The sequence below is a fragment of the Dendropsophus ebraccatus genome, chromosome 5 (genome assembly GCF_027789765.1).
Source record: "Dendropsophus ebraccatus isolate aDenEbr1 chromosome 5, aDenEbr1.pat, whole genome shotgun sequence".
NCBI classification, from domain to species: domain Eukaryota; kingdom Metazoa; phylum Chordata; class Amphibia; order Anura; family Hylidae; genus Dendropsophus; species Dendropsophus ebraccatus.
Genome location: NC_091458.1, coordinates 130,927,999 through 130,945,189, shown reverse-complemented (window position 1 = coordinate 130,945,189; position 17,191 = coordinate 130,927,999). Strand labels below are relative to the sequence as shown.

Genomic DNA, 17,191 nt, shown 5'->3' with positions numbered 1-17,191 from the left:
TGTTTAAATAATCCAGCTATGTATGTTTCAATTGACGTGAGAAAAGCGAGTTAGGACGTACTTGTGGTGCCACACAGGATTCATGATATCTGTGAATTGTTTCACATCACTGTATATCTTAATCCCTTCGGCTGTGCCTTGACATTTCAGCGGGGAGGCAGAGAATGCTTTAGGGAAAGAAGACATAAATTAGTTCATAACAAAAGACACTTTCACATTCACATAATCATTTTAACAAAAGGACACCAACCAGTGAGGGGATTTTTTCCCCCCTCAATATTCATGGAAAGTTTTTTTTTTTTTTTTGCTGTTATAGTTACAGTATAATGCAAATAATAATGAAATACAGTCTCTTAAAAAGGATCATTTTATTATATTAGTGGGTGGAGACTTGAAATGAACGACAGCTCTATTTCTGATTTCTGTAATGACAGCCATGCCTGCTATATACACATTTTACAGTATGCAGTTGCATGCACTACAGTTTTATCAAGCATCCAGTGAATAACACCCTTTTTGTAACACTTACCACTTATTCTAGAAATTTCCTTCATAATATCTTCAAAACCTAAAAAAAATACAAGCATATTTAAGTAAAATGCATACACGTCTCTCTATCTCAAAGCTGACAAAGGCCTCTCTTTCTACAATGAATTGTATTGAATTGTATAGGCGCTCCTAAAGGTAACCATGCACTTTCAGTAAGTGTTCAGCATGACATTCAACATTCAATCATTTTAGCACCTATGGGTGCTATGGGGCCCCCCAACATATTACCTGTACGGGCGATATGGAGCTGTCCCCCCACCTTCGGCAGCTGTGACGCTGAGCCCTGGGGTGGGTGGGTGGTAGCAGGCCGCTCGGAGTCCCTGCTGGTTGGGGCAGCTCTGAGACACCTGCGGGTGCGGGCTGCTTTAAGACAGTGTGTGTGTGGGGGGGGGGAGGGTTTAGGGGCTGCTCTGAGTCCCTGCAGGTCTGGGGGGTGCTCTGAGTCTAGGGAGTTGACCTCCATTATACTGACTACTATACAAGATGCTAGGGAAGCTGGATGACCCCATTATACAGGATGCTAGGGAGGCTGAGTGACCCCCATTATACAGGATGCAAGGGAAGCTGAGAGATCCCATTATACAGGATGCCAGGGAAGCTGAGTGACCCCATTATACAGGATGCCAGGGAAGCTAAGAGATCCCATTATACAGGATGCCAGGGAAGCTGAGTGACCCCATTATACAGGATGCCAGGGAAGCTGACTGACCCCATTATACAGGATGCCAGGGAAGATGGGTGACCCCCATTATACAGGATGCCAGGGAAGCTGAGTGACCCCATTATACAGGATGCCAGGGAAGCTGAGTGACCCACAGGATGCAGGAAGGCTAAGTGACCCCATTATACAGGATGCCAGGGAAGCTGGTGACCCCCTTTATACATGATGCCAGGGAAGCTGAGTGACCCCCATTATACAGGATGCCAGGGAAGCTGGTGACCCCCATTATACAGGATGCCAGGGAGGCTGGTGACTTCCAGCTGGCAGTGATAGTTACCATCCTCCTGCTGTGTGTCTCCTCCTCGGGCCCTGTGCACTCTGCCATAAGCGAATATCCCACCCGCGGTGGGCGCTGGGGGCTTGCCGCGATGGGGGCGGGGCTTAGCAGAACGACCCGGAACTGTTCCACTTGTAGAGAGGGGGACACTGGTGCAGGACGCTCTGAGCCTGTGTCAGGGGGAGGTGCGGAGTGGTTTAAAGGGGTAGTGCGACGCTAAAAAATTATTTACAGAATAACACACATTACAAAGTTATACAACTTTGTAATGTATGTTATGTCTGTGAATCGCCCCCTTCCCTGTGTCCCACCACCCCCGCCCATGTACCCGGAAGTGTGTGGTGCATTATACATTACCTGATCCGTGTCGAGGCCGTTCGCCATCTTGTGCCAAACGTCATCTTCGGACGGACGAATCGCTGCTGCCATCCCCCCTCCGCCGCGTCACAACTGTGCTCAGCCGCGATTGGCTGAGCACAGTTATGCTTAGCCAATCGCGGCTGATGACGGCACAAGATGGCGGACGGCCTCGACACGGATCAGGTAATGTATAATGCACCACACACTTCCGGGTACACGGGCGGGGGTGGTGGGACACAGGGAAGGGAGCGATTCACAGACATTTCCCCTCCTTGGTTGAACTTGATGGACATGTGTCTTTTTTCAACCGTATTGACTATGACTATATGACTATATGACTATTTAACATACATTAAAAAGTTGTGTAACTTTGTAATGTGTGTTATTCTGTGAATAATTTTTTAGCGCTACCCTTTAAGAGGGGATTGCAGACGCTCCCTTCTGCGTCTCTGACAGGGTGCTTTACTATCAGTAGCGTAGCTACCTTGAAGACAGGGGAGACGGGCCAGGCGGGCCCCTGGGCCCCCTGCAGTGTGGGGCCCCATAGCAACTGCCTTCCCTGCCTTCATGGTAGCTACGCCACTGTCTTTAGCTTATTCCTTCTAGAACAATAGGGTCAGGTGGTAAAAATCCAACACAACTGACTTGTTTTTCCACCCAGATTACCTGTTGGGGGAGAGTCAAGAGGCTGCCATATATCTTAGACTATCAAAGTTGGTAGGTTTGGCTGGCTTTAGTCTATGGTGTATTGGCATCCTTTCATACATCCCAACTCTTTGGACGGCCAAAGAGGGACACTTGTAGTTTACTCTGGGAAAACCTTACAGAATTGTCTATACTTTTTAATTCAAGGATGCATTCACACATACAGGATCTGCTGCAGATTGATGCATTTAGGTACATTGATATCTGAAAATCTGCAGCAGATCCTGTATGTGTGGATGCATCCTAAGGTCCCAGTCACATATCAGTAACCTTGTCTGTAATTACGGACCCACAACTCGGACAGGATTACGAATGTGTTTCAGTAAGGCCCCCTTCACATGTCTGTGTCAGTTTTTACTGTCAGGAAATCCTGATCAGGAGGCCTCAAATGTCATCAGGAAAGTATCAGGATTTCCTGACAGTAATTCGTTTTTACCTTCAGGAAACCATCAGGAAAAACCTTCAGGATTGCCTGATGGAAGAAGTAAAAATAGGACATGATGGGAGATGTAGTTCTGCAAACTGGATGGCCACAGCTTGCAGAAGTACAACTCCCATCATGCCCGTCTGACAGGTCATTTCATGATGGGAGATGTAGTTCTTCAAACTGGATGGCCACAGCTTGCAGAAGTACAACTGCCATCATGCCCATCTGACAGGTCATGATTGGAGATGTAGTTCTGCAAACTGGATGGTCACAGCTTGCAGAAGTACAACTCCCATCATGTCCGGCTGACAGATCATGATGGGAGTTGTACTTCTGCAGCCTGTGGCCATCCAGGTTTCAGAAGTACAACTCCCATCATGACCTGTCAGCAGGTCATGATGGGGGTTATACTTCTGCAACCTAGATGGCCACAGGCCATCAGGGAGCAGGGTGCAGGGTAAAATGTGGGTGAGAGGGGTATAGGCGGTGGGGGATGCGTAGGCAGTCCGGAATCCCGGGCACTTTCCTGATGTACATCAGGAAAGTGCCCGTGATTCCAGCACTCCCATAGACTTCTATGGGGGCGTCCGGGCCGGAATTCCGGACAAAAATAGGACATGTCCTATTTTTTCCGGATCATTTTCCGGAACGGACACCCTTCCGGAGAAATCCGGAACGGTGTCCAAGCCTAATTAAAGTGTATGGGTCCGGAAAACTGTCCGGATTTCCTGATAGGAAATCCGGGTGGTTTTTCCGGACATGTGAAGGGGGCCTAACTGCCCCAATTATGACACCCATAGATGTCACAGATGCACAATGGCTTACTCATTTTTTTGCGGCCTGGATTATGCCCTCAGGACGGACCTGTAACACTTACAGGATCTGTCTATAGGGCCATATGAACTGTGTGTGTGAAATGACGTGATTCATCTGAAATATAACAATTTTTAGGTCCCACTTGCACCACATGGTAGAATAATAGGCAAGTTTGGCACTATTATACGGTAAGAAAGCAGACACTTTCCAGTACAATATAAGAAGTTTATTAATGCAGATCTAATTCCTAGGTCAAAAAGAGGGACATGTAAGGGACAAAGAGGGACAGAGGGACTTGGTTCAAAAGTAGGGACTGTCCCTCCAAAAGAGGGACACTTGGGAGGTATGCCTTTACATGTTCTATTACATTTCTATTCTGGCTTCGCACACAAAAAAACAATTTAGATTTAATTTTAGGCTGCAGAAATGCTATAATCAGCTGACAAACAAGCATCTGCTCATTCACTGGCTGATCACACGGCATATTAAACAGAGCAGTCATCAGCAACAAACCTGCAAGATCTTAAAAAACATTTGATAGGGTCCTATTAGATGAAGCGATTTTTACCGACTAATGATAACCGATCGCAAACGAGATTTGTTTTTCGTTAACCTGAAATCCTTCACCATATTACACAGAACAATAGTCGTTAGTTACAATCGTTACAACAATTGTTACTATGATCGTTTACTTCATCTGATCCCAGCAAAAGAATGAACAATGTGCAACTACACTGAACGATTAGTGAGCGAATGCGGAACTACAGCGAAGCAATGCAGATTACAGCGAACAATTATCAAACGATTAAGGCTAGGTTCACACAATGTTTTTTCAGCTCCGTTTAAAATGACGTCCGTTATTTTGAGTCTAAAATAACGGATGTCATTTAGCTGTCTGGCCTTCCCTTAGTGCAATGACTGGTGTCTGTACATTATTCTAGTTTTGGATTAATAATTGCCCTTTGGGTGTGGCTTAATTAAAAATTCCATTGACTTTAATAGTAAAAACAGAGAAAGAACGGTAACAAAAGGAAAACTGTGTGTGAACTACTAATAAAAAACGTCCGCTGTTTGCAAAAGACGTCCGAAAATAATGATCATGTTCGTTATTTTGACGCCCGCGGCAAAAACCTCCGTTATTTATTACACTGTGTGCATTGGACGTTTGTCTTCCCATTGACTTCGTTGCAGTCAGTTAAATATGAACATCGACCGCCTTTTCAATTTTTTTGACATTGTGTGAACATAGCCTAGTAATGATTTTAGGGTAAGATCTGTATCAACAATCAACGACATGTAAATCATTTTTCGATCGTTGTCTGTAATTACTCTGGACGATTATCCAGGACTATTTAAATTCGAACCATATAATGATTTTCCACACGATAATCATCCCGTGTAAAAGGACCATAAGGCTGATGTGTAAGAGTACATTTACCAAATGATTACAGATGAAGTTAAAGCGCTCTCCACCAAGCAACCATATAAAACATGCCTGCTGATGAGATGCGGTGTCCTTATCTTACCTTCCTTAGACAGGTCCAAGTCACTGATATCTTCTCCTCTGCTATCCTTCACCACTGCTTTGTAATGGCCTTTCTCTTCATTTGTAAACTGTTGAGAGACAATTAAATGGCAGGTCATGTTTTAATTTTTAATTTTTTTTAAAATATGAAACAATACCTATGAAGCTAGTGTAACGAATGTATAAACCTTCAGAATTTTGTGGGCGTTCAGCTCTTTAGAATGTATGCAGTTACTATACATATCATACCATATCTCTCATATTGTTATTGATTTGTTTTTGAAATTTACTGATAGATTGCTATGTTAAAGCTCTATAAGTAAATAGGTACCTTACCTTTTTGATAACCAATGTTCCTGATCCATTTTGTCTGTCATATTGCCCATTTGGAAGTGGCGTCTTATCAAAAGTCCATTTAAGAGTTGTGTCTTTCTCAGTATTTGTCACCTAAACGAAAATAAAAACTTATATTGTGTATAATAAAATGTATTGTACACAAATCCTAATTTTAGAATTATGCAATAAATGCAGTATAATGGGATGTAAATGGATTATACTGTAGTCAGTGGTGAGCATTAATGCTCCGCAAAGAATTTCCAGCACAAATCACATTTTATCAGGTTAAACACCGGTGAGATATAGCATAAAGTGTTTGGGTTATTTTAATATGGAGCTCATCATTAAAATGGCTGCCAGATGAGAGCTGCTCTACTATCCTGCTCCTGTGCTGATATCTGTTTCATTGATGGGATCTGTACAAGACGATGTATGTTAACAGCCAGTAATTGTCATATATTGAGTGTATGTCTGTAGATGGCCTCTAAACTACGGTATCATTATGGATGAATTTGCCCCTGCTGCAGTACTTGTTGGCATTATACTGTATTGTTGTACTGTGTACTGTATTAGGCTATGTTCACACAACGTTAAAATTCATTAAAGGAGAAGTCCGGTGAAAATATTTATTAAAGTATTGCATTGTCGCCCAAAAGTTATACAAATTACAAATCCTCTCCAGCAGCCACAGCCTGCACAGCTCAGGGAGTCGGGTTGTGACATCACCATTTTATCCAGGAAGTGAAGCCTTGATGCAGTAGTAAGTCCAGGACAAAAGCACTATGTGCATTTCCCATAATAAGTGTATATTGATAATTTATATAACTTTTGGGAGGCAATACAATACTTTAATAAAGATTTTTGCCGGACTTCTCCTTTAAACAATAGCCGTAGTTGCAGTTTTACAACCATGGCCGTTAGTTAATGAATTGGCCAATCGTATTGAAGTCTATGAAATCCCGTCTGGAGTGTATACACTCTGGCCGGGATTCCAAGCGGCAGCAAAAATAGCTGACATGTCAGTTTTGTGTGGCTGCTTCTCACTGAATAGAGGCCGCACAAGACTGACAGAGGAGACAATGTAAAGGATGGCTTTGGCCGCACTTTACATTGTCAGCTATGGGTATTTGGGAATGCGGGCACAGTGGAATGACAGACGCCCAATGCACACAGTGTATCAAATGACGGATGTTGTCTGAGCAGACGTGAAAATAATGATCATGTCAATTATTTTCAGACATCTTTTGCAAACAGCGGATGTTATTTTTTAGCTGTTCACACGCAGTTTTTCTGTGCTTTCACTTTTTTATTAAATTATTATTATTATTATTAACCCCTAGACAACCTAGGGCGTACAGGTACGCCCTGGAAGTCTGTGCCCAGATGACCGTGGGCGTACCTGTAGGCCCTGACCTGTGAAGCGCGCTCCGGAGATGCAGTGATGACACCTCACCGTTAATGACAGGCTGCAGCGATCGTGCTACAGTGTGTCATTAACCCCTAAACGCCGCAGCGTTTAAGTGTAAGTGACAGGGGGAGTCTCCTGTCACTCAACGATCGGGACCCCCGAAGGTCTCTCACCTGCCTCCGCGCGGTCTGATCGGCGATCTGCTCGCTGAGCCTGCACAAGCAGGCTCAATAAGCAGATCGCCTATGGCATAGCAGTGATCAGTGTGAATAATCACACAAGTGTATGTAAAAGTCCCCCAAAGGGACTTAAAATGTGTAAAAAAAAAAAGAAAAAGTAAAAAACCTTATTACACCTACCCAAAGCCCCTCTCCCAATAAAAGTTTAAATCACCCCCCTTTCCCATTATATAAATAAAACATATAAAAATAAATAAACATATAATATACCGTAGCGTGCGTAATTGTCCGATCTATCAAAATATAACAAGCGTCATCACTAACGGCGAACAGCGTAAACGAAAAGAGCGAAAAAAATGTGCAGATTACCAATTTTTTGTTACATTATATATATATATATATATATATATATATATATATATATATATATAAAAAGGTTAATAATGGAAATTTGCGTGGTCCACTGGGTCATTTTGGGCCTTGCCCTCAAAGGGTTAATGTTATTATTAATAATAAATTATATGGACTTTTCATTTAAAGACACACCCAAAGGCCAATAAGTCCTCCTAAACTAGAATAATGTACCATCAGCTGTCATTGCAGTGACGGTTGGTCAAACAGCAAAATGATGGACGTTATTGTGAACTCACAATGACGGACGCAATTTTTTCTTTTCAAAAACGAAGAGAAAAAAACAGGTGAACATCATGCCATTTGGCCATTAGTACTGTCTGTCTCTAGTGCTACTGGGTCAACAGGGTCTGCTTAAATTGGGCCCATATGTAGGAATGTAAACCCTTTAAAATAATGTAGGTCCAAGCCCCAGGTGTTTTGAGGCCCTAACAAAACTCCTTTCTTTAAAGGAGAAGTCTGGCGAAAATTTTAATTAAAGTATTATATTGCCCCCCCAAAAGTTATACAAATCACCAATATACACTAATTACAGGAGATGCTTATAAAGTGCTTTTTTCCCTGGGAGTCGGGTCGTGACATCACTATGTTATCCAGGAAGTGAAGCCTTGATGCAGTAGTAAGTGCAGGGAAAAAAGCACTTTACAAGCATTTCCCATAATAAGTGTATATTGGGGATTTGTATAACTATTGGGGGGGCAATACAATACTCTAATAAAATTTTTCGACAGACTTCTCCTTTAAGTCATTATACGCATATAAATGATAACCTAGACTTACCCTGCATGTTATTATGACACTGCACTCTTCTGTAACTGTCCATTCCAACTGCTCTATAAAATGCGGCCCTGTTGTAAGGAAATAAACCAATATGAATTTATAGTTTACAAAAAATTAAACAAATATTGTTGCAACCCTAATTTTTTTTTACCTTTCTTCTTTTTCCATTGTTTTCGTTTGTGCTTAGACTCATCAAGAACCTTATCAAAGTCTGTAAATAAAAGCACATTCTAGTGAACAGACAGTTCCATTCAATAGAATTGACTAGACATGAATTGAATTAACTTCTCTAGACTGCAGTGGCAATATGGCAATATGTTAGGGTACTAAGAGATTTTTACCCATTAATGATCGTGAACGAGATTTTTTTTATCGTTAACCTGAAATTGTTCACCATATTACACAGAACGATAGTCGTTAGTTACAATCATTACTACGATAGTTTACTCCATCTCATCCCAGCAAATGAATGAACGATGTGAAATTACACTGAACGATTAGTGAACAAATGTGTGATTACAGTGAATGAATATGGAATTACAGAGAACGATTAACAATCATTTTAGAGTCAGATCTAAATCAACGATCAACGACACACAATTTTTCCATCGTTTCCTGCAATTACACAGGGCGCTCATCGTTTAAATTTGAATGATATAACGATTTTTCCCATGATAATTGTCCTATAGAAGCAGCCTAAATCTAAGTGAGAAAGAAGGAAATTGTCAAAAATATTACCCCCAAAAAGTTGACAATGGTCCAAAAAATGGTCTAAATCTGCATTTTTGGCATCCAAAATCTCTAGTTTATGGGCAGCTGAACCCTATAAGACTAACAGTGTCCTTCCCAAGCAAGGGCATATCTAATGAATGATAATGATTGTTATGCGTAATCCAGACTTTTCTCACCTTCCCCAGTAAGGATGATACTGAATTGGTTTGACGCTTTTCCATCTACTACTTTGGCAGTATATGTTCCCTTATCTTCTTCTCCAAAGTCTTCTTTGATAATTTCAATAAGACCATTTTCCTTGTTAAACTTAATTTTCCGTTTCTGCAGTGAGAAACATATACTTGACTAACTATGTGTATACCATCTATACATCTATTTAATGTATTGCATAGTATCCACATATATTTATCAAAATGGATATATAAATGTATTTACATTCAAATGTAAAAAAATTTCAATTTGGAAATTATTTTGGCATATTCACAGGATATACTATAAACGTCTGATAGATGTTGGACCCAGATGTAAATGCTACTTTAGGGTACAAACCCACACACCGTATACACAGCAGATACGCAACAAATACGCAGCAAATACGCAGCAAATTTGTTGGTACAGATTTGATGCTGTGTTCAGTTATTTAGATCTAATCTGCTGCGTATTTGCTGCGTGTTTGCTGCGTATTTGCTGCGTATCGCAGCAGTAAATACGCTGCGTATACGGTGTGTGGGTTTATACCCTTAGGCTATGTGGACTGAATGTTTTTTTTATGACAAGAACGGCTGTTGTTGCCGATTAAAACAAAGGGGGAGATTTATCAAACATGGTGTAAAGTGAAACTGGCTCAGTTGCCCCTAGCAACCAATTAGATTCCACCTTTCATTTTCCAAAGAGTCTGTGAGGAATGAAAGGTGGAATCTGATTGGTTGCTAGGGGCAACTGAGCCAGTTTCACTTTACACCATGTTTGATAAATCTCCCACAAAGGCCTTTCTTGTCATAAAAAAGTGTCCCGTTGAAATCAATTGAAACAACAGCCGTTGTTCACACAGCGTATTGAACAACGATCATTGTTTACAAACAGCAGCAGTTTAATAATTGGCAGTTCACACACTGTGTGGCTCTCATACCATAGTGTGCATGGAAATTAATGGTTAATTGATTTCCAGGCATACCCATACGGCCGACACATTTCAATGGGTTTTAAATAATGTTCCTCTGGCCGATAATGCAATATCAGCTGGAGGAACATGTCAAACAGAGGCTGTGTCAAACAACGGCTGCTGTTTTACACAGTGTGAACTCTTAGGATATGTTCACACAATGGGGTACATTTATGAAGTCCGGCGTACTTGTAAATTAGTCCCCGACCCCTTTTCCCTGGCCAGATTTACGAAGAGGAGCACACCTCTTAGTAAAGCCAGCCAGCCCTGTGTGTACACCCACTTCCATCAGGTCAGGCCACGCCTCCTCCCCACCCATTGGGCGAGTCAGGGATCCGACAGGTGTACGCCAGGGAGAAGGAGCAAATCTGCATCAAATCCACCAAACCTCTGAGCTCTATCTGATGACAGATCTGCACTACAGTCACAGACATTGATATAAGTAGAGATGGAACGGCATACTGGTGTATTTTCAATGATTTTGTCATTAAGAATCATTTCCAGGTCTGCAGCAGGGGACAGTTTTTCCACTTCTAACCAGAGCCGCACATCCCCATTCTCCATCACTTCCACATTCCATCCTGATATTTTCTGTATCACTAAAAATATAAAAATGATATAATATACAGTCAGGTTTAAGCAATGACATTTCATACATTATAATAAACTGTATAGATTATAGTTAAATAGTTAAAGTGTCAATGTCTTGGTTTCTTTTTGAATTGGGTTTTTGTAATTGGGTTTATTAGGCAAATATGCCATTATCTGCATTCAGAAAGACTTTCCCCAGATCCCCCCTCCTCCTCTCTCATTCACTGCTCATTATCAGGAAATCTGGACTCTTTTACATCAGTTGAGCCCTGTGTAACCTATGGAGAGGGGAGGGGGGAGGAGGGAGATTAGTCGTCAGCAAAGAACAAAGGATTACACAGTGGGAGCTGTGTGAAAACCAGTATTCAGAGGTCATAGAGGTCAGTGCTGACTTCAGAGGAGATGATAGCTGTAAATTAACACTTTGTTGTCCTGTTTTGGTGCCTTGTCTTCCTCCACCCCTCCCCAGTGATGTAGCTGTAAATTAACTCTTTGTTGTCCTGTTTTGGTGCCCCATCTCCCTCCACCCCTCCCCTCTCCATACAAAAAGCCATGAAGACCGGGGGGGGGGGGGGGGGTGCTTCAAACTGCTTTTCATGATAAAGATGCATTTTTGGCTAATAAAAACAGTTACAAAGTTTCCTAAAATTGCCTGCACTGTTGATTTCTGCAAAAAAAAATAAAAATTTAAATGACTGTGACATTTTAAATATTCCTATGCTAATGAAGAGGCTTGGTGCACTGGGGGTGGGACTACCCTAAGTGCACCGATCCGCCCTGGCTGGCCGGCTCCTTCTAATAAATATTCATCTGACACTCTGCAGTGATGAGCACCGGAGTGAGGTCAGAGAGTGGTGGGCTGGTTGGGGTGGATCGGTGCATGTGGGTTAGTAGTCCCACCACCAGTGCACCAAACCGCTTCATTAGCATATGAATTGAACTACAAAGTACATGAAAATGATGCCGAGAATGAAGGTAAGGAACTTACTGTGATCCTCAGCACCCTGTGTGCTTTAAGGACATACATTATACCAAGTGATTATCAGTCGTTACAACCGATAATCGCTTGGTGTATAAGCTCCAGTTAAAAGGCAACGATCAGCCCACATGCACAATGTTGTCTGATCCTTGTCTTTCAAAATGTTGAAAGATTTTGGAATGATAACGATGCTCTGGTGGCCATCGCTCCATGTCACAGGAGCTACAGCAGCAGCAGACCTCCGCTATCTCCTGTTGGCTGGAGAGCGCCGCTAAGTTCTGATGCGAGCGCATCCGAGCGCGCCCCCACATCAGAACTCCCCACTGCAAACAATGGAGCGTGCCGCCAGACAGTTGTGCACTGACAGGGTTTTCTGCGGCTGTTATTCAATGAATAGTGGCTGCAGAAAACTGACCATGTCAGTTTCTCGCGGCGCCGCTACGGTTCCCGGCTGGAGTGTATACTATGGGGGAGATTTATCAAACATAGTGCAAAGTGTAACTGGCTCAGTTGCCCCTAGCAACCAACCAGATTCCACCTTTTATTTTCCAAAGAGTCTGTGATCAATAAAAAAAAGTGGAATCTGATTGGTTGCTAGGGGCAACTGAGCCAGTTTCACTTTACACCATGTTTGATAAATCTCCTCCTATGTGTATACACTCCGGCCGGGATTCCTCAGAAGGCAGCACTACGTAAGTACCGTAGAAATCACGGCTGTTGTTACAATGGCCGTGATTACTACGGAACTTACATAGTGTGAACATAGCCTTTTAAAAGAGAAATAGAAAGAATGAGGTGAATGAACGGCTTCTTTAGAGACACCAATCTTCCTACAAGTGTTTGAGAAAACTGTCCATGGCACTATTAGCACTAAGTGAACATCCAATTGTCCAGGAATTCTGAGATACAAATACAGCAGCTGTAAAATCTGATGGGTTCGGAATGAGTTACATTGTGCATATTATGGTCTGTATACTTACGTGGGTGTTGAACATCATGGCTTTTTTTTAGCAAGTCGGATAATTCTAACAGCAGAAAACATAAAGAAAGAACAAATGAATGTCCTATAGTGATTTGTTATATACAGTACTGTTTATCATTCCTTATATCATTAGATTTGAGACCTAAACACCTTCAAGTAACAAGTGAAAATAAACAACATATATAATAATTATTACATTGTTATTGGTTGATGTATGTCTTTTGATATCTGTTCTCAGGAGTAAGAAGGATCGAGTGGCTTGGTGGGTATCAACAGGCCCGATCCTTTGTTCTCACTGGAGACAATTAAATAGGCATACTTGACCAATCCAATCATATTGGGAGTGGGAGAGAGGGGTAAGAAAGTTATCTGTATTACTCTATGCTTGTTATGAATACATGTTATAATTAGAGATGAGTGAACTTGTTAAGAGTTCGGTTGAGCAGGTCGCCGGACTTTAATGTAAATTCGAGTTTGTGCAGTACTGAACTTTAACGAGCCGCTCATTATACTTACAAGTCTGCGCTCTCCGGTTACAGGTCCTTCCTCTCCGGTCCAGTCCGGTCCCGTCATCTTCTCCGGTGAAGGCCCGCTCAGCCAATCACAGGCTGACTGGGATGAGACAGCACCACAGCCTGTGAAAAGCTGAGAAGGCTGTCACTCTTGTCTCTAGGGTGACTGCTTGCCTAGCCAATCAAAGGTCGCTGTGCTGTCCTGTCCCAGTCAGCCTGTGATTGGCTGAGCAGGCTGTCTCTCTTTTTTCAGGATTGACAGGCCGCTCAACCAATCACAGGCCGCGGAGCTGTCTCGTCCCAGTTAGCTTAAGATTGGCTGAGTAGGCCTTCACCAGGGAAGACGACGGGACTGAAAACACAGGAGGACCGCTGACAGGTGAGAATAACTTCTGAGATGTGCAGCCGCTCTTCCCAAACCTGTCCGAACCTGTGCTATCAAACCAAACTTTTTGCAAAGTTTAAACAAATCTGGGTTCTGGAGGTTTGGTTCGCTCATCTCTAGTTATAATTTGATCCTATGCGACACAAGGAAGTAAACATGTCCCCTACCCTCCTTTGTAAGTGTGTGACTTGCAGATACCCCATCTGTATTTGGAACTTCCACAGAATAGACACCTACATCTTCCTCCGATGGCTTTGTTAGGATGACTTTGGACCTATACAAAGAAGAATGTGATTAACCTCTTAATTACCAAAGCACGGCATCACATCTATGCAAAATGTTATAGATTTTTTCTATGCTAGTGATATTCCTGTATATCAGGTAAGACATAATTGTTAGATGAGCGGATGCTAAAAAGATATTTACTTGTTTCCTTCTGTGAAGATATCTGTTCTGTCTGGATCTGGAGCCCCCTTGTAGTCTTTAGACCATTCAAACTGTGGGGAATCAACTGGCTCTGGATTCTCAAAGGAAAGGTATATAAGTCCTTCATCATCTACGCCAACCTCAATTTCATTTGTGCCTGTGGGTTTAAAATTGATTATTTAACTGCAACATACTGTTCAGAATCAAAAGGGGTACTCTGATAAAAAAAAAAAAATCAAATGTTTCAAAATTTCAAGTCTTCCAGTACTTATCAGCTGCTGTATGTCCTGCAGGAAGTAGAGCTTACTTTCCAGTGCCCTCTGCTGCCAACTCCGTCATAGTTCCTGACACGGACAGAGGTGGCAGCAGAGAGCACAGTTTCAGTCTGGAAATAAAACACCACTTCATGTAGGACATACAGCAGCTGATAAGTTCTGGAAGGCTTGAAATGTTAAAATAAAAGTAACTGATAAGTAGTGAAAGACTGGGAGAGGGAGGTTAAGCTGTGAGCTTACTGTTGTGTCTTCTCTGTCTTTGGCTGTAATGCTGTAGAGATCGCTTTACAGCAGTCTCCTTCTTATCACCAGCACCACAGACTGAACAGGAAGTCTCAGCTTAGTTTTAGGCTTGGTGGTAAGAATGGAAACAGCAAGATTTCAAGATTATTTTATGATATAGATAGTAATATAGAAAAGTAGAAAACATAACTAAACATTCTTAAGTGTATATGTTCAACATAAATTTAAACAAAATGTCATTTTCTGACACATTCCCTTTAAACCCATAACCTGACTTAATTTTCCTTAATTCTCTAACATTTCACATGTATATTCCTGAATGCTTAAAGTGTCACTGTCGTTGAATTTTTTTTTGCAGAAATAAATAGTACAGGCGATTTTAAGAAAATTGGGTTTATTAGCGGAAAAAATGCATTTTTATCATGAAAAAGCAGTTTGAAGCTCTCCCCTGTCTTTATGGTTCTCTTATGGAGAGGGGAGGGGTTGAGGGAGATGAGGCACAAAAACAGGACAACAAAGAGTTAATTTACAGCTACATCACAGGGCTAACTCTGACAGTCAGCACTGACCTCTCTGACCTCTGCTTTTTACACAGTTCCACACTGAGTAATCCTTTGTTCTCTGCTTTCTGCTGGCAACTAATCTCCCACCTCCCACTTCCCCTCTCAATAGGTTACACAAGGCTTGACTGATGTAAAAGAGTCGAGATTTCCTGATAATGAGCAGTGAATGAGAGAGAGAGGAGGGGGGGGGGGGGGCTGGGGAAAGTCTTTTTGAATGCAGATAATGGCATATTTGCCTAATAAGCCCAATTACAAAGTTTCCTAAAATCGCCTGGACTATTGATTTCTGCAAAAAAAAAATAATTAAACGACAGTGACACTTTGAAAAGAACAGTGTAAATTTTGGACGTGAAAGTGATTTGCAAAACTCTATTAAAACTTTACAAACCTGGTTTGGTTACAGGATACGTGGGGTCACAAGGTGAAGATGCAATGCCAGGACCAGATGTGTTCACAGCAATAACACGGAACTGATAACTCTTATCTGTTTCCAAATCGGAAATCTATGAAAGAAATGTCAAATCATGTATATGTCTCTGATTTTATCTAAAAAACCTTAAAGGTTATGTCCATCTTTGAGTATCATTTTCCAGCCTATAGCCATAATATATAAAAAATGTATGTATCTTTGTAAATACATTGGGGGACATTTATTAAACTAATTGCGCCTGTTTTTCGTCTAATATATCTAGTTTGCGCTCAAAATAAATCTAATATGAATTTATGAAGACTATCCAAATTAGATGCGACTTTTTGAATTAGATTTTTTGTTGGTAATTAGATCGAAAGTGCGTCAGAATTCTTTTTTAGCTAAATTGCTAAACTGCTACATTTTTTAAAAAGTCGCATATATTGGCGCATCGCTACGTCTGCTCCGAACCAGGTGAATTTATTAGACTAATTAAAAGACCATTATTTTTAAGACACATTTACTATGCTATTAGACAATTTACATAAATTTGACTAAACACATTAGATTGGAAATTATGCCAAAACATCTTTGACAAAATCGTGTTTTTAGATTTGTTAGTAAATATCCCCCATTGTGTTACATATATTGCATTGGTATTTCATTGGCCCACCTTTAAATCCTTTAGAACTGCGGCAATGGGGATACAGCAATTTCTTTGCATTGCAAAAGACATAAGCCGCACAGTCCTTCACTATAATCATTATATTTAGAACCAGAGCTACACTTTAAATATTTTTCAACACAAACTTTTATATCCCTGTTTTAAAGTCCTATGATCATATAATATTTATATAATACATATGCAGGTACATTTCCATAAATTAGAATGTGATTGAAAAGTTAATTTCTTTCATTAATCCAATTAAAAAAATGAAGCTCATATGTTATGTAGAGTGATCAATTTCAAGTGTTTATTCCTTTTAATGTTGATGAATATGACATAAAGCTAATGAAAACCTAAAGGTTAGTATCTCAGAAAATTATTTTATATAAGACAAATTAAAAATGACCTTTTACTACAGAAATGTCAGCCTACTAAAAAGTATATATAGTATATGCACATAATATTTGGTAAGGGCTTCTTTTGCATGACCTACTATATCAGTACAGGGTGTCCTTCATCAGGTGTTATGGGAGCCCTGATTTGATAGCAGCCTTCAGGTCATCTTTGTTGTTGGGTCTGGTGTTTATTAACTTCCTCTTGACAATATTCATAGATTCTCTATTGGGTTTAGATGAGCTGAGTTTGCTGCCCAATCAAGTACGGTGATACTATGGTTATTAAACCAAGTACTGGTGCATCTTTAGTATCTCTATAAAGTTTGTCAGCAGAGGGGAGCATGAAGCACTTACTGAACTTAAAGTGAATGTACCA

The 17,191-nt window shown here is 41.1% G+C and overlaps 1 protein-coding gene across 1 annotated transcript in view; it reads right to left on the bottom strand.

Annotated features, from left to right (window-relative positions):
• The window catches only part of MYOM3 (myomesin 3), a 93,133-nt gene that overhangs the window by 11,074 nt on the left and 64,868 nt on the right, over nucleotides 1-17,191 (bottom strand). The window contains exons 21-32 of the mRNA XM_069971285.1: nucleotides 15,733-15,847; nucleotides 14,264-14,420; nucleotides 14,005-14,111; nucleotides 12,939-12,983; nucleotides 10,851-10,987; nucleotides 9,403-9,547; nucleotides 8,646-8,705; nucleotides 8,495-8,562; nucleotides 5,717-5,827; nucleotides 5,382-5,469; nucleotides 530-568; nucleotides 62-167 (exon numbers count right to left, since the gene is read on the bottom strand). Of these exons, the coding sequence (XP_069827386.1) occupies nucleotides 62-167; nucleotides 530-568; nucleotides 5,382-5,469; nucleotides 5,717-5,827; nucleotides 8,495-8,562; nucleotides 8,646-8,705; nucleotides 9,403-9,547; nucleotides 10,851-10,987; nucleotides 12,939-12,983; nucleotides 14,005-14,111; nucleotides 14,264-14,420; nucleotides 15,733-15,847 (1,178 nt within the window). The remainder of the gene's footprint in view (nucleotides 1-61; nucleotides 168-529; nucleotides 569-5,381; nucleotides 5,470-5,716; nucleotides 5,828-8,494; nucleotides 8,563-8,645; nucleotides 8,706-9,402; nucleotides 9,548-10,850; nucleotides 10,988-12,938; nucleotides 12,984-14,004; nucleotides 14,112-14,263; nucleotides 14,421-15,732; nucleotides 15,848-17,191) is intronic.